The 22,147-nt window shown below is 41.2% G+C and overlaps 1 protein-coding gene across 3 annotated transcripts in view; it reads left to right on the top strand.

Moving 5' to 3' along the window:
- Nucleotides 1-21,890, top strand: part of MYOM1 (myomesin 1) — a 166,952-nt gene extending 145,062 nt beyond the window's left edge. For all 3 annotated transcript variants that reach the window (XM_070050417.2, XM_002713606.6, XM_089305875.1), the window contains exons 26-37: nt 752-896; nt 1,629-1,688; nt 1,973-2,040; nt 6,305-6,418; nt 7,031-7,118; nt 8,098-8,136; nt 8,229-8,334; nt 11,557-11,720; nt 15,436-15,472; nt 15,719-15,741; nt 18,137-18,192; nt 21,091-21,890. In XM_070050417.2, coding sequence (XP_069906518.2) covers nt 752-896; nt 1,629-1,688; nt 1,973-2,040; nt 6,305-6,418; nt 7,031-7,118; nt 8,098-8,136; nt 8,229-8,334; nt 11,557-11,720; nt 15,436-15,472; nt 15,719-15,741; nt 18,137-18,192; nt 21,091-21,372 — 1,182 coding nt within the window. In that variant the 3' untranslated portion in view covers nt 21,373-21,890. The remainder of the gene's footprint in view (nt 1-751; nt 897-1,628; nt 1,689-1,972; nt 2,041-6,304; nt 6,419-7,030; nt 7,119-8,097; nt 8,137-8,228; nt 8,335-11,556; nt 11,721-15,435; nt 15,473-15,718; nt 15,742-18,136; nt 18,193-21,090) is intronic.
- Nucleotides 21,891-22,147: the final 257 nt, after the last annotated feature.

Genomic DNA, 22,147 nt, shown 5'->3' with positions numbered 1-22,147 from the left:
TCCTGTAGGGGAGACCCTAGAGTCCAAATTAAGACACAGAGTTGATTCCAGGTTTGAATTTCCATTCTGTGACGTTGTATAGAAAAACTTCATCAACTCAGATCCATTATGGAATTTGTGTTTCTATGCTCAGCTACAAAAATTTACCTTTACACTCTGAAAAAATGTTGCCTAAACTGTGGATAAAATAAGCACAGTCTACCAGGGCCATTGCAGTTCATTAAAAGCAAATGGATTTCCAATGCTTCAGAAGCATTTTTCTATTCACATATTAATTCAGTAGGTATTTATTAATTGCTTACTGTTTATCATGCATGTGCTAGATGCTAAGAGTATAGCAATGAGTGAGACAGACACATCCTTCCTTCTTCCTATAGTTTTATATTATTGTGCTAATTAAAAATAATTAATTTGGGGCAGGTATTTGGTACAGTGGTTAAGAAACCTCTTGGGTTCCTTTTGTTCCATAGCAGAGTTCCTGGTTTAAGTTCCAGCTCCTCCACTCTGATTCAGCTTCCTGCTACTGCAGCCGAAGGAGGCAGCAAATGATGACTTTTATACATTTTAGCCATCCGGTTTATACAAATATTCCACATAGCATTTTCCTTTTCCCAGGTACAAGAAATTAAAGAACTTTCTCAGTTGTCAAGAAATTTGATTAAAATTGCAATTCTTTAAGGTTTGTTTCATTAGGCTTATTAACATGAATGTAAAATGTCTACCTCTTGGTCTTTTCCTTTCCACATTGAAGAAATACAAAATGCATATTGACCGAAACACTGGCATAATTGAAATGTTCATGGAAAAGCTACTGGACGAGGATGAGGGAACGTATACTTTCCAGATTCAAGATGGAAAAGCAACTGGCCACTCTACTCTTGTTCTCCTTGGAGATGGTGAGAATTCTATAGATCATTAGCTGGAAGACTTTGTTACTGCCTTCATTGCAAATATCCCGTGACGTAAAAAAGGTCATGTAAAGGGTAGTAGAAATTGTTTCTTGATTGAATTCTAATGTCCAAGATACAATTTTACAGTTAATGCTTTTCATAGAATTTAATCTCATAGAAATAAAAGTTAACTTAAAGAAACATAATATTTATCCCTGGCAAGACTGCATGTAGATAGTTTCATATACAAATTAATATTATTAAAATTCTCCAGTGAGGAAGGTTGCAATACAACCAACACTATATATATCTCAGAAATGAGCAATGATACTGGTTTATAGTGTGTGCTTGCTTTAAATTACTTAAATTGAGAAGAAAATGTGCAGAAGTAGTACGTGCTGAATCTATTAATCATACATTATAACTAGATTATAGTAAGTCAACTGCCATTAAAACCATCAACATTTAAAATATGGCATTTGACTAGCAGTGCAAAGGCTGACCAGGCCTTTGCATTCACAATCTCCAAAATCATGTCACTGTTTCCTACCTTTATGACCTTGATTGACATGACCTTACTTTCCAAGCCTACTTTTCCATTTGTCAAGATGAAAATGGGTAGGGTCGTCCCAATGTATGAGTATTATCTTAATGAATATAAACCACTTCGCATGTGGCTGGCACCTGCATCTCTGCTGCTCAACTCAGTGTCATAATTCCTTGTTTTTCAATTTCTAGTCTATAAAAAGCTCCAGAAAGAAGCTGAATTCCAGCGGCAAGAATGGATTAGGAAACAAGGTAAGAATAGGCAGTGAGTAAAGAGGAAAATTTCAGTTTTTAGTACAAAATATTCCAAGATCATTTACACAGTAAATTAAAATGTGCATTACCATGTTAACAATATGTAGCAAATAAAAATAATTGAAAATATTTTATATTAAACATGTGGATATTAAAAGCACTTAAAAACTAAATCAAGAATTTTAAAAATTTGACTCATAAATCACCTATAGACTTAAAAATGAGCTTTGATTTTGCATTGATTAACAAACTAATTGCCGGTATAATTTAAAATTTTATAGGTCCACATTTTGCTGAGTATTTGAGCTGGGAAGTGACTAATGAATGTAATGTACTATTGAAATGCAAGGTAAGATATGGTTAAATCATTAATGCAAATGAAATAAAGATAAAATATAATGTAATGATGAGGAAGATGGAATTTTCAGCTCCTTCATTTGAACCAAAATGATCAGCAATACATTCTTACTGTTGAATGTTACTGTAACCATTGGTTGGCAAGAAATATTTAAAATAAAATAACATAAAAATATTGGAACATGATGATTGTTCATTATTTGTTACCCATGATCTAGTTATGTAATTATAGGTTGAATATTCCTTATCTGAAAAGATTAGGAGCAAAAGTATTCCAAAGTTTGGATTTATTCATATTTTGGAATTTTTCCATATACATGAGATAGGTTGGGAATGGGACCCACATCTAAACACAAAATTCATTTATGTTTCATGATATATATATTGAAGGTAATTTATATAATAGTTTAAATAATTTCAAATATTAAACAATATTCCTTGGTGTAGAATTTTCCTCTGGTGGTGTCATGCAAGCACTCATAAAGTTTCAGATTTTGGATTTCAGATTAGGGGTGCTTGACCTACATTCACCTCTAACACTCTGACATTGATTTTGTTTTAGGCCAAATACGCATTCTAAGTGGTAGGTCTATTCCAGAATCATGCCAGCTACAGTGTTTTCCTGTGGAATTTTCTATCTAAATTGTGCAACTGGCGCAGCAATCCCTTTGTGCACTGGCAGGGTGTACTGCTATTCTGAACCATTGTGCTGCCTACAGGGGAGAGGCTTAGTAATGAGTTTGCAGCTCACAGCCAATTGTCTTATTCAGTCCTTCAGAAGTTTTTAGAAAAAAAATTCTGTGTAAGCATTCTAAAGCTATTTTGCATCTTAGTGTATGGTGCTTAGCTGAGTGATTCATCAAAAATGTTTTGGATAAGGAATGGGTGGATGAGGTTGCAGTATGGAGGTCACGGTGGCTGACAATGACTCAAACGCAGAAGCATGGACTTAGCTTTGGCCATGTAATTGTCCTTAGAAACCCAAGTGTTTCAGTCTCTACTAAGTGTGATAAATTCAAAGAAACTGTACTTTATAAAAAATGTATAAGAAAGCTTAATTTTAGATTTTACCTTGTCAGGAAATGACAGAGCCTCTTGAAAATCTTTTCTCAGAGAAAAACTAACACCCTCACTGTCTGTCAGCCTGGCTGCCCACTGCCATGTCGCCCCCACTCTCTGCTCCACACTGCCCCTCCCCATAAACTGCCCCTTTCCCAGAAGACTGCAGGTCCCTGCGCCTCCTACACTACCTGTTACCTTCTGGGAGGTGAACTCTGTTATCCTGTTTCCATGGATTTCCTCATAAGAACCAACCCCTTCTCCAGATTCTGAACAGCCAAGAGCAGCCTAAAATGGGTTATGAATATCTGCCCAGAATGTACTTATTCTGCTGTTCAAGGCCTGAAATGATCTTCTTTCAGCTTCTCTGACAAAATCCTTCTTCAAGGCCTGGTTCAGCCATCTCTATAAGGCCTACCCCTTCTCAGTCAGGTAGAAAGAGCCTTCCTTTGTCCTCCCATGGCCATTTGTTACCTATTATAGCAGCTGTGTACATTTAGCAGTTTCCTCACCAGATTATAGTTCATGGAGTATGTGCAGCTAAACATTCAGACTCACAGGACTGTCACAGACCCCACCTGGCACTAGTATACTCAAAAGGATATAAGAAGGGTAGGTGTCATGGCACAGCAGGGCAAGCCACTGCACGGGATGCCTGCATCTCATATGGGAGTGCCTGGGTTGGAGTCTCAGCTCCACTTCCCATCCAGCCTCCTGCTAATGTACCCTGGGAGGCAGCAGGGGATGGTCCCTTCAACCCACATGGGAGACCTGGAGGGAATCACAGGCTCTTGGCTTTGGCCTGTCCCAAACACAGCTTTTATGGGCATTTGGAGAGTGAACCAAGCAGATGGACAATCTGTCTCTCCCTCCCTCCCTGTCACTCTGCCTTTCAAATCGATCAATCAATAAGTAAAACTTTTAAAAAAAAAGGATAGAAGAGCTGGGCATTCCTCTCCTGCAGGTGCCCACCTAGGCAGCTATTCCCTTTGCCACCTACAATGACAGCTCAGGTACAAGGAGACAAGAAGTGCATTGGACATGTGGCATTGTGACTTAAAGCAACCTCATGTCTGGAGGACCCACCACTTATTTTTTTAAAAATATTTATTTGTTTATTTGAAAAGCAGAGTTACAGAGAGGCAGAGGCAGAGAGAGAGAGGGGGGGAGGGAGATCTTCCATCCACTGGTTCACTCCCCAAAGGCCGTAACAGCTGGAGCTGTGCTGATCTGAAGCCAGGAACCAGGAGCCTCTTCCAAGTCTCCCAAGTGGGTGCAGGGTCCCAAAGACTTGGGCCATCCTCTTTGGCTTTCCCAGGCCATAGCAGAGAGCCGGATCAGAAGTGGAGTATCCGGGACTAGAACCAGCGCCCATATGGGATGCTGGAACTGCAGGCAGCAGTTTTACCTGCTGTGTCACGCCGGCTGCAGGATCCACTACTTTTAACAGTTCCCTAAGGAGAGTTTCCAGGATCCACACAAGGGACATGTCCAAATTACAAGAGTTAATGTACTTCTCAAAGTCCAAAGCATTTCCAGTTCTTCCCAGTCCAGATGTAGCTTTCCAATCAGGTCATTTTTTTTTTATCATAAACAATGTCCCCTAGTAACCCAATTACTTTCTATAATCCAGGACCCAGTAAATGGGGCAATGAGGAACACTTGTGTGTAATGATTTCACTAAATTTGCTTCTTATGTTTGTTTATTAGCTGATATTTTTTAGCATTTTAATACTTGAATAGTCTTCTTTAAGAGGAGATAAAACATTTTCTTCATCTATTTGTTTTATAACAATTTCTTCTTGAAGAATTTTATTTACATTTCACCAATTATTTAGTGGGGAATTTGGGATTGTTTTCTTGATTTTGCCTATTAGAAACAAATGAATATATTCTCCTTTGTAAAAAAATTTTAAACATTGTAGATATTACTCAAGATTCTGTTAACTATTGAGGTCATTTACTTCATTTGAAATTTATGATAGGGGCTGGCACCGTGGCTCAATAGGCTAATCCTCCACCTAGCGGCGCCGGCACACCAGATTCTAGTCCTGGTCGGGGTGCCGGATTCTGTCCTGGTTGCCCCTCTTCCAGGCCAGCTCTCTGATGTGTCCCAGGAGTGCAATGGAGGATGGCCCAAGTGCTTGGGTCCTGCACCCGCATGGGAGACCAGGATAAGCACCTGGCTCCTGCCTTTGGATCAGCGCAGCACGCCAGCCACGTTGGCCATTGGAGGGTGAACCAACGGCAAAGGAAGACCTTTCTCTCTGTCTCTCTCTCTCTCTCACTGTCCGCTCAGCCTGTAAAAAAAAAAAAAAAAAAAGAAAGAAATTTATGATATGATATATATGAATTCACATCTAAATAAATCCCAATATTGTTAAGCAATTAATTTTGTTCAATTTTTATATATTTATTTGAAAGAGTTACACAGAGAGAGAGGGAGAGGCAGAAAGAGAGAGAGAGAAAGAGAGAGAGAGGTCTTCCATTCCCTGGTTCACTCCCCAGGTGGCCACAATGGCCGGAACTGCGCCAATCCAAAGCCAGGAGCCAGGAGCTTCTTCTGGGTCTCCCATGTGAGTGCAGAAGCCTAAAGACTTGGACCATCTTCTGTTTATTTCCCAGGCCACAGCAGAGAGCTGGATAGGAAGTGGAGCAGCTGGGACTTGAACCAGCGCCTATATGGGATGCCTGCACTGTAGGTGGTGGCTTTACTCACTGTACCATAGCGCCAGCCTAACAATTAATTTATTAAACCATATTTTTCCATGCCTCATTTATGTTTGATTAAATTTTTAGGATATAGACAAGGGGCTTACTCATCCTGTTCCTTTAATGAAGCCATTTGTTTTTGTGGCACCAATTGTATTTTAATCTTATGGAATTCGTATACCTTTGGTTTTGAGATTTTTATTTAAATGTATAGGTTTAAATTTAAATGTATAGGTTAGTATGTATATATCTATTCTTTCTTTTCTCATTTATTGCTATAAATAGAGATGCAATTTATTTAGATTTATTCATTGGTATCTACTTTATTTTAAACTCTTTTCTTGATTAAAATAGCTTTCAATTGATTCTTTCCAAAATCTGAGCTCAGGGCTTTTTCTTGTATACCTTGCTGCAGTTAGAATTATCTGGTTTCATAAGAGTAACATTTTCTTATTTCAACAAGGACAATTATGGCTTTTTTATAGGTAGCAAATATTAAAAAGGAGACTCACATTGTGTGGTACAAGGACGAGAGAGAGATATCAGTGGATGAAAAGCATGACTTTAAGGATGGTATATGTACCCTGCTTATAACAGAGGTAGGTAATTATAAATATGAAATGTGACTTATTAGCTCTACAGCCTACATTCTCCTCCAGAGACTAGATTCTGTATTCTTCTCGTGCTCAGGGGATTGGTAGTAACTTACTTCCAACTGCTACAGGAACACAAGAGCTTTCCTCATCTTGCGTTATGCATGGGTTTGTCAGATAGCCAGTCAATGCCAGATGCCATAACTTGCTTTTATGAGCTCCTTTTTTCATATATGAGTAGTTACATGAATCCTTTGTTTGTAATTAAACCTTGTTATAACTTACTCCCTAAAACTACAGACATAGTATTCACTTAAGTATAGGTTTTTATCTACTTTTTATCTTAAAGAACCAGCTTTTAAATATACGTGCTCATTATTTCTTAATAAATAGCAGCAGCGTAAAAGACCTTAAGCTTCAAATCAATTACAGCTTTAGAGGGTAAAATTATTACAGATAGCCTGTCAAATAATTAAGGGGAGGTGCATTTGTGATCTGTTCATCACTGGCATGATTAGATACTTATTAAATGTATGTTTTGATGGCAGTTTCATAAATCAAGAGCCTTTTATATAAGCCACTATAAGCTGCAATGTGGTGTATCTCTCCCTCCCTCAGTTTTCCAAGAAAGATGCTGGGATTTATGAAGTTATCCTGAAAGATGACCGAGGAAAAGATAAGAGCAGACTGAAGCTTGTGGATGAAGGTCAGTCCACCAACTGCTAGGATCCGTTTTCCGTGTTCCGTATACAGGCTAACAGAACCATGATTGAGGCTAGGCTGCTGACTTTTTGTCCACAGATTTTGTTGAAATTCCAATAGAGTGAACTACTGTTTTATTCAAAAACACTTTACTTTTATTCCTCCTATTTTTCCAGAAGTGTACTTTTGATCCTCAGAGCAGTTATAGACCATAGCCCAGTAGGGGTCTGTTTGTAATTTAAGTAATCATTTTTGTTCCAACCCTATAAAAATGTCCCAGAATCAAAAACTTCTGTGAGAAGCACATAGAAACATAGTCCACTCATACAGGTGGCAAGAGAGATTTCTATGTGAAATCTGAAGCCTCACAGGGCAGGAAAGCAATTTCCTTATCTCAGAGACTACTGAGAACAAATACATCATGATAATGAGAACCTACATGTGATACCCACACTTCTAGTTTTGTTCAAGAGCAAGGTCTTTTAAAGTACTGCTATTAAACAGCAGGAGTCCGACTTTGATTGCCCTTTTTCTGTTGGTGGAGGTGGAGCTAACTGCTTATGCCCAGAAGCCTTCTTAGGCTGAGGAGGACCAGGGACCCTGAGGGTTAATTTCTATGAGCTCATGAGACACACAAGAAAACCTCCTCTAATGTAAACTGAGGTTTCCTGGGACTTAACAAGAAAGAGAATCCAAAGCCAAAAACCTTCCTGGAAATCTCATTTTGGCTCTTTTTCTAGAATGTGTATAGAGTGATAGGTAAAAAGAATTCAAGGGAGAAAATACCAAAATAAGAAGAGATCTTTTTAAACCTGGTAAAAATTGAGTCATTCCTCAAAGAGCACTTGTTATCAATTTGTCAACACTGCTCCTTGTGTCTGATTACTCTCATCACAAAGGGAATTTCTGAGACTCGCAATTTCAGGTTTGACCTTACACTGACTTTCAATGCTGAAATTTTGGCTCTGAACTTCTGCCCACAGCCTTCCAAGAACTGATGTCTGAAGTATGCAAAACAATAGGTAAGTTGGCATTCTTCTCACAACAGTGCTTCATTATCTTCCTGCCCGGATGGGCTCACAGCTGCATGAAATATTCTGTTTTCCTCCTTCAGCTCTGTCTGCCTCAGACCTGAAAATCCAGAGCACAGCCGAGGGCATCCGGCTGTACTCCTTTGTGACTTACTACGTGGATGACTTGAAAGTGAACTGGTCACACAAGTAAGTAGGTGGGACCCGACACGCTGTGTGGGAATTCCTTTTCTACTGGGGGCGGGAAGAGTAGGGGAGTAAGTCTTCTGTTCCTCTGGGTAAGGAGCCTTCTTAATTCTCAGGTCTGACACTGACCAGCACAGGACAGTGACAACTGGCTCATTCCCTTACTGTGAGCCTCACTCTTTCCCTCAACACATGCATGGCGAGGCCAGCGATGGCCGTAGCATATTTTTGTGATCTAAAAAGTATCATAATTCACAAAACATCTCTATAGTGTAACCTTCATATGGCTAATTCATGCTATGGTCCAAGACAATACTGAAGCAGTGTGCACCAGCAGATACTAAATTGCCCACTGTATGAATGAATGGTCATTCACCATGATTCTTCCACCAGAGAAGTACTCAGATTTTTTTAAGTACTCAGATTGATGATGTTTATACCCATTGGCATAGTTGAGCATTAGCATGTTTTCTGTCTACCCTCAGAAGGTTCCAGAGATCTCAAGATGATGCTGGAGATAATATATTTGAACAGAATTGAGCCTAAAGATCTGGTCTTATCCCAGGCTACGTTTGTGGAGTTACAAAGGGGATTCCATTCAGGTTCATGTCTAGGATTCCAAGAGCCAGAATAGTTTCTATGTCAAACCAGTCCACCCCTTTACAATCCTTAGCCTGTCCGTAACCTCTGTGCTTCCTTGAAACATCCTGAGCTGAAGAACAGAGACCTGGTGTGGATAATCTCTTAGAACACAGCCGTTGTCAATGCACTCTTAGGAGGCAGCAGGCACTCCTTCCGAACTACCCAATGTTCCTAAGAGCGCAACTGAGAAGTTGGTCCTGTGGCATCCTGGGGAGATACAGATAAAATGTTTCTTTATGTGACACATTCAGTGGGCAGGGGACAAAAGTGGAGCACTTCCCCCAAGATAAAAGAATTGGATACAGGACTAGATCATATGCATTCATCCATATTCACAGCTCTAGGTGGTAGGTCCCCCTCACTTTAGTGATGAAGAAGCTCAGACTCAAGACACAGAGTCAGTGTGTGTGTACCCTTCAGTCTCTCTCACTTCTTATAAATCCACCAGTATTCAGTCATGAGTGCTCCACCCTGATGAGTTCATCTAATCCTCCTCACCTCCAAACACCATAGTCAGACTCTCGTTCTACTTCTTACTGCCTCACAGTGGGGACTGACTGCCAACATTAGCTTCAGAGGGGACAAGCCCTATTCAAACTATATCAAAGGTTGAACCCAGGCAGCCTCACACCAGAGCCCAGCTCGTGATGGCAGTACCCACTCCATGTTCAAGTTGCGTTAAACATCTAGATTCAACAGTGCACCAGAGCTGCATCCCCAAAGCAGTCATTTGCATTTTCCTCAAAATGGCTTTACTGTTATATTGGACAGTGTTTTTATTATTATTATTGTTAATCATTTCCCGAGTTCTAAAAATGAGAAGTCATAGAATTCCAGTGAAGAACACTTAGTTCTTCACTTGTTCTGTTTCTTTCAGAATGTATTTTAGGAAAGTAATTATAAATTAAAATGGATCAAATTTGAGGAAATTCCTCTGTGACATCTAGGACATTCTAATGTACCAATATGAAGAATGAGAGGAGTAAAATGAGTTGAATCATGAATCAAAAAAGCTTTGTATCATCCCAGAAAACATTACTTGTTCCAAAAATAAAGACATTGAAAATATGTTTAGAGGAAACTGCTATTAGAGTAGCAAGTCATAAACTTCTTATGTTATTTGGTCTAGCCTGCTCCACAAGTTTTGTGTGTTTGTGGACTTATGAATGATTCCAGAATCAAGGATTGCCTTTGCTGTCTATGTGTAGCTATGTGGCATATGGGACAAAACCTAGACGTGGATTTTAGTCTTGACTTTGCTCCTGCTTTCCTTTGTGATCTGTGGCAAGTCATTTAATTTTCTGAGTCTTCATTTTCTCTTATATAAAACTGGAACAATAGAGCTTATTCTATCTGAAGTGCTTTATAAATATAAGACATTATTTTGCACATTAGCCAGAGATTAAAGAATTCAAACAGGTTATTATAGCAAGGCAAGAAACTATCTTTCTGTCTAACTCTTTAAGATATATCTATTGCTCAGACTAAACTCTGTGGCATACAGATGGGGTCCTTTACTTTAATGGCATTTTAATCTTTAATATTTTTTCAGGCAAAGAAATACTCTTTAAAGAAGGTAGTGGTATAAAATATTAAATATTTGAAAGCTAAAACTTTTTTGTTGGATAATTTTATTTTTTAAGGTGCGTTTTGATTATTGCAACTACAAAGGTAACATACTTTTAGAAATCACATTTATAATACTATATTACAGATTAGAAAGAATCCATGATGTGATATCATCCATAACTTCACTAGACATAAGTATGGACATTGGGGGTGCCACTTTCCCGTCTGTTCTCTGGGAATCATTGTTACTGTAAGGGTTCTGTATATTGTTTTTTTTTCTTACTACGTCACATTTTTACAAACTCTTCATAAAATTTCTTTTTTAACATTATTGAGCATATTTTCTCTTGCTTCCTCGATAAGAGTTATCACTCTTTCAATATCTTGTACAGAATACAATGCATGGGTCTATTCATGACCCACTGTAGAATATCAAGAAATTTACATCTAGGGATGGTGAACATGCCTCATTTATTTTGGCAAAAATTCTACTTTTCATTCACTTTTAGCTCTACTACCAAGTTCATATTTACATAGTTGAAATAGCTTTATAACAACGTATGTCAATAGATGTCAGGCATAGGTGAGCCTCCACATGTGTTTTTAACTAGTTCGTAGAATCTGATTTATAGCCATAGATCATCCACATGAAATATACAATAAAATCATATATAGTTTGGTCTCTTAGCTATTGGGATTCCCTTATTCCTACAAATAAATCCAAGCAAAAACACAAATAATTAGTACCACTGGTAAGTCTAAGTGTTGCAATCTCCCCTGCCCAACTGTAATGGGAATTAAATAAATGCTCAGACTATTAGATCTAGGGCCGTGAAATATAACTTCTGTTCTTCAGGACTTACAACATGTGTGAAGTAGAAGAATGATAGACGTAACTGTCATGTTTTTTGAAATTCTCTAAGCCATGAAGTTAAAACTTTCAATAAGAGACAAAGTAGAGATCAACTGTAGATGCAAGCAAATAGTAATGATTTTTTTGTTTTGTTTTAACAGTGGGACTGGTATTAAGTACACAGACAGAGTTAAGAGTGGGGTCACCGGGGAGCAGATCTGGCTACAAATCAATGAGCCCACTCCTAATGACAAAGGGAAATATATAATGGAACTCTTTGATGGCAAAACTGGACACCAAAAGACAGTGGATCTTTCTGGACAAGGTAAATGGATATTCTACAGGATTGAATTTACCATAGAGGGGTGGGACTTTTAAAAAGAATGAAATTGATGATGTCAAAAGAACAAAATTCCAACAAATTAAAGATCTAATTGGTGTTATTAGTTATTTATGAATCAGGTAGCATCTCATCTATGAGGTAGACAGGTGCTCTGCCAGGTGTGGTGGAACAGTGGGTTTTTGTAAGGTAGTTTGAGCAGGAGCAAGGAAACAGGATAGTATAAACCACAGATTGGCATCAGGTTACTCTCCTTACAGTGTTAAAGCAGAGAGGGGTCCTTTATGCTGGCTCAGGTTGACTGGGCCCCTTCTGATTGGTTGCTGTGAATCTCCCATTTTGAGATTTCATTACACAGCACCTAGCACAAGTGACTCTATTCTGGTTAAGTCTGGTCTGGTGGGCATGATGCAGGAGCTTAGTCTAAAACAATGACCTCCCATGAATTTTACCTAGCAGTAATTTTAATAAAGCAGTTTTAATTCATCTGTGATGGTAGAAGCAGTAAGTCCATGAGTAGAGAATTGGTGAAAAGTGAGGTGGAGACAGTGAACTTGGAGAGAAAGCACTGCTGTCTCAGAAAGATGTTTGCAAAGAAAGGCAGGTTGATTCAGTCACTTCCACCCAAACAAACTCTGAAAAAGATCATTTCATGGTTATTGAAATCTGTGCACATTCAGAATCCAACAAACCAGCTGTGTTGGAAAGACTGAAAATGTGAGTGGAGAAGAATTGACATATCCAAGTTTTGAAGAATGGAAGGTCTGAAACCAAGGGCAGAGGTGAAAGCACTGACTTTGGGAAGGAGGAAGGAGAACTCTTCTTCCAAAACTAGAGGAAATGAGTGTGAATTACAAAGACAAGTCTTGAGGAGAATATAAGGAAGTTGAAGAGACTGGGTCCTGATGGCCTCAGATTTTCTTGGCATATGCTGAAACAATGATGACGGTAGGAAAGAGGAAAAAGTAGTGAGTGATGTGTACCAAAGGTCTCCAAAGGGACAGGCATTTGAAGCAGTGGTTAAGACACTAAGACACTGCATGTCACACCAGCATCCAGTATCAGAATGCCTGGGTTCGAGTCCTGGCTCTGCTTCTGAGGCCAACTTCCTGATAGTGCTTACCCTGGATGGCAGCAGTGATGGTTCAAGTACTTGGGTTCCTGGCAGCTCCATGGATGACCTAGGTTGAATTCCCGGATCCTTGCTTCAGCCTAGTCTATCCCTATCTGTTGTGGGCATTTGGGGAGTGAATTAGTGGAAGAAAGATCTCCCTATGTCTTTCTGCCTCTCTCTCTCTCCCTCTGTCTCTCTTGCCTTTCAAATAAAAATGATTAAAAAAAAAAAGAATAAAGGAGTTTCAAAAGAGCAAAGATCAAAGGTGATGCACAACTATTAATTAAAATTTTTAAATTAAAAGGTTAAAAGATGAACAATTACAAATAAAAATTTTAAATACATTTCTGCCTGCCCTGGCACTATACCCTTTATCCTATTCTATCCTATAGAAATAAAAAAATAGTCTATATTAAAGTAACTAAAGGAGGCTGTGGACTGACTTTTTCCTCCACTTCTTCTTATATTAAAATGCATCTAAATACTCAGCAATTCTTGTTTGTTTTTTTTTCCTACTGTGAGAAAAGAGAGCAGACTTTCAACCCTGAGTTCTTTTAGGGGCTGCGTCCCCTCATCCTCACTTCACCCACCCACTGCAACTGCAGAGATTCACTAAAAGATTTGCAGTAAAAGGGGCACCTACTCACAAGGATGCTGGGCTTTCTTTTTTTTTTTTTTTTTTTTTTTTTTTTTTTTTTTTTTTTTTTGACAGGCAGAGTGGACAGTGAGAGAGAGAGAGAGACAGAGAGAAAGGTCTTCCTTTGCCGTTGGTTCACCCTCCAATGGCCGCCGCGGCCGGCGCGCTGCAGCCGGTGCACCGCGCTGATCCGATGGCAGGAGCCAGGAGCCAGGTGCTTTTCCTGGTCTCCCATGGGGTGCAGGGCCCAAGCACCTGGGCCATCCTCCACTGCACTCCCTGGCCACAGCAGAGGGCTGGCCTGGAAGAGGGGCAACCGGGACAGAATCCGGCGCCCCGACCGGGACTAGAACCCGGTGTGCCGGCGCAGCTAGGCGGAGGATTAGCCTAGTGAGCCGCGGCGCCGGCCGGATGCTGGGCTTTCTGGACCACACCTCGGGTCTGTTACAAAAGCACAGTGATGGGGATTTTTTTTCCCATACTGCGTCTGCCCATCTGAAACACAATAAATAGAAATGGAAGCAATAAGTAGGTGGATAAGCTTAAAGTTTTGCAAAAGCTCATTTTCTTAAAGGCTTATTTATGTATTTATTTGAATGCCAGAATGATAGAGAGCAGGAAAGAGGCAGAGAGAGAGAGAGAGAGAGAGATCGATCTTCCATCAGCTGGTTCACTCCCCACATGGCTGCAATAGCGGGGACTGGGTCAAACTGAAGCCAGGAGCTAGGAATTCCATCCTGGTCTGCACATAGGTGGCAGAAGCCCAGACTCAGGCCACCTTCCACTGCCTTCCCAGGTGCATCGGCGGAGAGCTGGATGGGAGCGGAGCAGCAGGGACTCAAAGCAGCATTCTAATCTGGGACGCTGGTGTTGCAAGCCAGGGCTTAACTTGCTGCACCACAATGCTGGCTCCTAAAAATTTACTTTATGGCCCACCAAAGTTTTTTTTAACTACCGGACTCTTGAATCCCCCTTAAGAAAAAGCTATAGGTTGTCTTAGCATTGCCACTGCCACCAGACAAGGTCAGCTGTGCCGCTCTCCTCCTCAGTGTGGTATGTAGACAAGGAAGAGCCCTGAACTCCAAGCTAGGTTAGCCCAGCTTGTCTCCCCTTTACTTTACAGAGGAGGAAAAATAAGGACCAGCGACTTTCGGCTGGTCTTTATACTGATTCTTTTTCCCTTCTGGAAGATGAGGGAGGTAAACTAGTGTTATCCAAAGATTCTCTAGACTTCAAATGTTACGGTTCCGAGACCACAGAGGAGCTTAAAGGTGGAGTGAGAGGGATTTCAACTGAAGCTGCTGTTTTAAGTGAAGTCTTCAAAGTAGCTTACTCTGTCGGCTCGGGAGGGGTGTGTGTGATGATTTTAGAACGATGTAGTTCTCATTTCCTTATCTTACTTGCCCTTCATCTCATTTCTATCATAGCATAAGAAGCATTGCTTCTGGCAGTCTTGGTACATGCTATGATTTCAGGGACTCTCTGTGCTCTTTTGCCCGAAGAGTTAGACCAGACAACACAACACAAAAACATTTAACTGTCTAGCAAAGAGGCGATGGTGTCAGGGAAAACTTAGTAAGAGAAAGCGTTACTGATGCTTAGGATGCTTATTAGGCAATAAGCATTCAATTTTATAAGAAATAGACTTTTATTCCCATTTTTTTCTTGGGTGTAGCTCATCACTGCCTCTCTGCTCCAAGGGTTGAAGATCTCTTGCTGAGTTGAAAGCTTCTAAAATCTCCTATTTCATATTTTCTGCCTAGAAAGTCTTTGCTTGTCTTGTTAAGTACTTTAAGCTGTAGCATGAATACACAGGCACAGGCTTATTCATAGTCAGCTTAGCTGTATCTGGACTGGTCACAAGGACCTCGCATTGCGAATTCTAATCAGCCCTGTGTGTCATCAGTTCTGGGGAAGAAAATTCTAACATTTCTTTTTTTCTCTTAAAGCATACGATGAAGCCTTTGCTGAATTCCAGAGGTTAAAGTAAGTCCCTTTTCCTAGCGAATGCCACTTCCCTGCGCGAATTGATCTGAAACTCCTTAAGTCCCGGCCCAGCTGAGTTCTAGAAAGAGGGCTTTGTTTCAGCAAGTGCTTAGTCAAAGCAGGGCTCCCTGCTGTCACCCCAGCAGCAAAATGCTTCTGAGTGCAGTCAAGGTTAAGCCACTCTGGAGTCACACTAAAACAAAATTCTTCTTTGTGTGTGTGTTTGTTCGTTTCTCTCAACCACAGACAAGCTGCCATTGCTGAGAAAAGTAAGTAAACTACCTTCATGTTTACTCCTGGTGTAGATTCAAAATATAATTTTATTATGCCACTGTGATTACAGGTGGAGGAGAAAAAGTGAGTTTTGTTTTTTTCCTATTTTGGAAAATCTTGGTGTTCTACTTATGTTTTCATTTTAGTCTTTGGAGTAAAAATGTCTATAAAAAGAAAGTCGCAGGTTACATCATAAAGAATGTCACCCAGTTCTGGACTTGAGCTGCTAGCCAGACAGACATCTTGAGAAATCTTTTGGCTGCAATTCACATAAAAAATAGGTTGCTAGTCACTTGCAGGCATAGTCTGTCAGAAAAATTTATGTACATTAAAGAAAAGAAGCATTGTAAATTTGACATGGGGTAAATCACTGACACTTATCCCCAAGAAGTACTGAGCATTTTCCTGAGATCCTGTAAGATAAAAGATGCTGACTAAAGTCTTCCTTAAGTCACTGAACTAGACACAGTCCATGTGAACACACTAGGCCACGAACCCGGATGTTTCTGTCAACTGTTTCATACACAGATGTTTTAGAGAGCTCTAATGGTCTCACAGAACCCCTCATACTGCTGCAGTTTCTTTCTCAATGTGGGAAACAGAATTTTAAAGCTGTTAAAACTGTTGAGTTGACCCCAAGTTGGAATTTGAGGGGACCAAGGTGAGGACTGAGAAGGGAAATCACCCTTCACCTCCCAGTGGCCCCAGGTCCTTCCTGCTGGAACTTTGAACTTTTTGCTTGCCCTGTTGCCTTCCCCATCCCAATCCCCTTCTCTCCTCCTCTTTTTCTAGCTCAGGCCCTGCACTTGTGAGGCTGTAGCTAGTAGTAAAAAGACAGATGCCACCCCTGGGGCTTGGAAGCTTGGTCAGTAGGGTGTCAGAGCAAGAGGGGACATTTCTTATCTGCTATTAAATATGTCCCTTCCACTCCTGGATACACCAGGCAAAGCCCATGTCCTCATACAGTCTTCCTCAATTCTTGAACTTTTGTGTGGGCAAGGAGCCTGATCCTCCAGTTCATGAACTCTAGCCCTGGAAGAAACTTTAGAGTTTTTCCATCTCTGTGTTTTCACACTTTTGTAAGCCATGAAACACGTATTTCAATAAAGTCTTCCCTATAGCCAAAGCTAATTGAACTTGGGATGGGTCTACTTTCCACATCTCCTCACAGGCCCCCTAGAGGAATCTCACTGATGCCATGGAGCAGAGTCTGCAAATTTAATACCTACAGGTTGAATTAATGTAACACCTACCCCTCAACACCATTCTACAGATTAGGAGATGGAGGCCCATGCATGAAGCGACTGGATTCATACGCATGCAGCAAGTCACACAAAGAAACATCTGATGGGCTAGGCTTACAGCTGGTGTGCTGGGGTCAGCAGTAAAGTACTATCAAGTTTCACTCAAAGCTTTAGATTGACTTAGTAGAAAAGGGAATTGTAGAAATGAGGACAAAGAGTCAAGAAATAATGGAAGGAGGTCTCAAAATGAAACCATGACAGCCACCAGGTGTGTTGCTGGAGAAATCGCCATTGAGTGTGTTTCAGGAAGGCTCACTTCCCAGAGATCAGGGCAATCACACCAGAGGATGTGGCTTGGCTGAGGGTCCCAGCCCTCAGCCCTGAATTTCAGCACCTCATCGGCCCACACAGCACCAACAAGACTACCAGGAGACAAAAAAAAAAAAAAAAGGAAGCACTCTAGGGAAGGCCTCAAAGTCCACTTGGGCACAAGCATCCAGATCTCCTTTGTGTAAAGCCCTCCCTGAAGTACAGGAGGGTACTGTACTGGTCAGCCAGAAAAGTGAGAACATATGTTTGCTTAAAAACCTGTACACAGGTGTTCGCAGGAGCTTTACTCATGATAGTTCCAAGCTGAAAACAGCCCACATGACCCTTATGGACAAATGTGAGAGTACTTCAAAAGGTTCGCAGAAAATGAAATTAAAAGAGAATGCACATTTTCCTTGAACCTTTTGAAGTACCCTCCTGTACTTTAGGGAAACCCACACAGCGTCCACACCAGGCTTCAAGGCTCTCCACAGAGATCCGTTCTGGCTCCTCAAGCTTAGCCCCACAAGGCAACACAAAGGCCCGGGCTGACTATGCCATGCACGTTCCACAGTGGTCCTCGATAGGAACAAAATGACCTCAGGCTGGTATTTTAGGCAGAGATCTAGGCACCTGCCTGCACACAGTGTGTGTGAGTGGAGAAGGATTAAAACCAAGAACCACCAGATCATCTTCTTGTTTTGCATATTGGAAACAGGATGAGATAACTGTAGGAGAGGGAGGTCCAACTGGAAATCTGTACCCTGGGGAGGTTTTGTGAGCGTGCTCTCTGGTCCTCATCATTGCAGTGATTAACGAGGAATGCCTCTGCTTGCAGATCGTGCCCGGGTGCTGGGCGGTCTCCCTGACGTGGTCACCATCCAGGAGGGCAAGGTGAGTGGGAGCACTCCTGTCCCTGCTTCCACCCCCGAAGCAGGTCACAGCGCCCCGGACTTCCTTCTTTGCAGATACCACTTTCAGATACTTACCGTACTACCTCATCTTATTCTGTGGCTGCTTATCCTTCATCAGAAAGGCCTAATGCAAGTTTTAAAATGCAGTGGGTTTTCCAATTTTAATCTCTTGCAGGTCAAGTATCAGGATGAAAGTTTGTCTTGCATGGAAATATATAGGCCACTTAGTATGTTCCCAGTGTCACCCTTTAAATCCACAGGAAACCAAGTGTTCAGTCCTCACTCTATGACAGATGCTATTAAACGTCCTCTAACACGCCATAGGAAATGGATGGTCCCAGCAGACAGCTCATCTTTGAAGGAAGCAGCTGCTGTGTGCATTTCTGTAGGCTCTGTCTCTACCGAAAACGGATTTCTTTCCATTTGCTTTCAAACTGGTATTTCCTGGCTCCATAATAACCTCAACAAGAGGGAATGAACACAATTGCTATCCTAGATTAACTTTCTTCATCCTTGTGTTCCATTAAAACAACCTTGATATACCAGTCTGAGGGGTGGAGATATTTGCGGGGGACAAAATCTTTTTCCACTCCAGAGCTGTGAAGACAAACAGCAGGTAGGCAGAGCACAGGTAACAAAGCAAAGGCCATGGAAGAGCTTTAGTGACAGGCAGGCTTCATCCAACTGCATTTTTTGTGGGTGGAAAATGTGATCATCGTTGATTTTAAGCTCTGCTGTGGCAGGGCTGCTTTTGTTCTCAAGCTTTCTTTTCTATTTTCTTCATCCTGTGAGGTTAAAAATATCCAGCTGACTGGATTGTATTGAGAATTAAGGGAGACAATGTACATGAAAGCACTTGTAATCTAAACTTAAACCTAAAGGATGGATAAGAGTTTATCATGATGCTTAAGGTGTTTGCGAGTGTTTGTTTGATTTTGTTAAAAGTTTGAACTCCTAGTAGTCACAGTTGCTAAAATTATATACCTGCTATGCTTGGATAAGTTTAATGGCAGCAATTTGACTCATATTTTCTTGCTGAAATGTACTGGTAGAATAAATCAACAAGAAATACTAGTTAAGGATAGGAGGAAAACAGATTTTTTAATCCACCCAATTTTAAATGATACTCTTACAGAAGAGGTGACAAGTGATCATAAACTACCCTTAGAAGGATATCCTTTTCCTGTGAATGTACTGTGAGTCCTGGTTCTTTCCTTGCACGTCCCAGATTTCAATAAGCAACAAATACAAGAACAGAATTAAAAATGTGAAGTAAAATCAACATCATAAGCCATCAGGGAAATGAAAATTAAAACCACAGGAAATATCATGACACACCTTTCAGAATTGCTAAAATAAATATAGTACACAGCAACAAAGATTTAAAAAATGCTATGAAGGTGTGGAAACACTGAGTCACTTATATATTGCTGGTGAGAATGTAAACCAAAATTATACAGCCACTCAGAAAAACAGTTTAGCAATTTCTGAGAAAAAAATGAAACATTCATTTACCACACAACCCAACAATTGTGCCCCTGGTATCCCAGAAAAATGAGAACATATGTTTGCTTAAAAATCTGTATACAAATGTTCATATGAGCTTTATTCATAATAGTTACAAACTGAAAACAGCCCACATGACCCTTATGGACACATGCGAGAGTACTTCAAAAGGTTTGTGGAAAATAGGATTAAAAGCAAATGCACATTTTTCCTGAACCCTTTGAAGTACCCTCCTGCACACCATGGCGCACTATTCCGCAGTAGTGGATACATGCAACTACTTGGATGAATCTGGGAGGAATTAAGCCCAGTGGAAAAGAAAATCCTGAAAGGTTATGTTGCATGATTGCTTCTGAAGGGACAAAATTCTAGAAACAAAATACAATAATGGCTGCCAAGGATTAAGAAAAGGGTTGGGAATTTGGAGGGAGGGATTGTTGTGGTTGTGAAAGGGCAACAAAAAGTTCCTTGTGGAGATGGAAATATTCTGTCTCTTGACTGTGGTGGTGGACACACGTGCCAATCCAGGTGATAAAACTGAATAGAATGAAGCACACACAACCCCAAATGAGTCTAAGTCAAACGGGGGACAGCCAAATGAAACTAGTGGATTGTATCAATTTCAATGTACACGTTGTGATATTGTTTAGTAGTTTTATGAAATATTCCATTGCAGGAAACTAGGTAGGAGTACACAGGATGGTTCTATTATTTCTTCCAACTGCATGTGAATCTACAGTTAAATAACTTTTTAATTGAAAAAGACAAAAGGAAAACTGTAGCGTTAGTATTGATCTTTTGGAATAGGAGAGTTCCAGCACAGATGGGCATGTTACTTAGGAGTGCATTTTGGTAGAGCAACTGCGACAGATTGGACGGCCTTTGGGGAGAGAAGTAAAATGGGGAGGGATGGAATTTGAAAATGAGTTACATTATCTGAAACAGCTGTTCAGACGCCACTGCTGGGCTTTGTGATGCAAGTGAAAGGCAAAAGTGAGCAGGCAGTGAGGTTTCTCTACTAAGACAGAGCTCAAAATGCCACATTAGAGCAAAAGGCATGTAAGTGTTTGTGAGAGAAAGTAGAAATGGGGAATGGAGCAAACCCCGTGTGTGTCTTTGATGATAAGCATTCCAGAACCTAGAAAGTGCTTAACCTAGAAAGCATTAACCTAGTGCTTAACCTAGAAAGGCCTTAACTAGGCCTGCCCAGAGGTGATTCCCCCGGGGGCGTACACGTAACTCCTTTAAGCCATGGTCTGTGAGATTTGTATTCATCCTCCCTCTGGTCACACTAAACCACCAGCCAGCAGGCATCTTGGAGCTGGATCATGTCTGACATATATCCTTTTCTTCCATAAAACCTGCCTTGCAGGCCCTTAACCTCACTTGCACTGTGTGGGGCGACCCAACCCCGGAGGTCTCGTGGCTGAAGAACGAGAAGCTGCTGGCCTCAGACGAGCACTGCAACCTCAGGTTCGAGGCCGGGAAGATCGCCTACTTCACCATCAACGGCGTGAGCACCTCCGACTCGGGCAAGTACGGGCTGGTTGTGAAGAACAAGTACGGGACGGAGACCAGCAACTTCACGGTCAGCGTGTTCATCCCGGAGGAGGAGGCCAGGAAGGCCCTGTCGGAGCCACAGAAGTCCAAGTGACCGAAGACTGGGCGGAGGGGTGCGAGGAGAGCCGAGACCGGCTGAGTCAACTTGCGCTGCTTGTGTGCGAATGGTTTGGGTTAAGGACAAGGAAGGCTTTGCACTTCCTCCTCCCTGTTGTGTGCTGGGTTAGGGATAGGATTGTCAAATCTTTCATTCATATATTTTTTAAAAGTGCCAACTAACAACACTTTAAAGGTTTTTCTTTATAAACAAATTATATGTTAAGAAAATAGCATTAGTAGCACAAACATTAGGAAATGGTTTTAAGGGAATGTCCAGAATAAAATTGGAGGGATATTGAATGATGGTCGGAGAGCAGAAGAAGGTGTTGTGGAGAGTCTGGAGTGGATGAGGATTTGGTGGTAAATTCCCATGGTTGGCAGCCATGCTCGAGCATCCCATCAAAGAGACATGCTGCTGAGGCCATGGGTGTGGGCCAGGTGTTGTTGCCATGGTGATGTGCAGCCTTGTGACTTGGAGCCTCCTCCATATGAATAAATGGTTCTCACACCTTTCCCATGCCTCATCTGTGTCTCTGATTCTCACCTGGGTAGCCTCTGCTGCATCTGCCGTGACACTCCCGCCATCCGTTCACGAGGCAGAGCCCTCTGCAGGTCCCACCTCTCAACCCTGTTGCTCTGGGGATTGAGTTTCCCACACACGAATCCTGGGAGATGTTTCATAGAGAAGAAAACTCCCTTATGCTGTTGGGAGGCTGGAAATTGCCTCTCACCTGACTGTTGCCAATTCACCTGTCCAGCAGGTGCACTGT

Source organism: Oryctolagus cuniculus, chromosome 10 (genome assembly GCF_051225735.1).
Source record: "Oryctolagus cuniculus isolate XC-2025 breed Fujian yellow rabbit chromosome 10, ASM5122573v1, whole genome shotgun sequence".
NCBI classification, from domain to species: Eukaryota; Metazoa; Chordata; class Mammalia; order Lagomorpha; family Leporidae; genus Oryctolagus; species Oryctolagus cuniculus.
The sequence above is the reverse complement of the archived record's forward strand: the minus strand, read 5'-3'. Positions and strand labels throughout refer to the sequence as shown.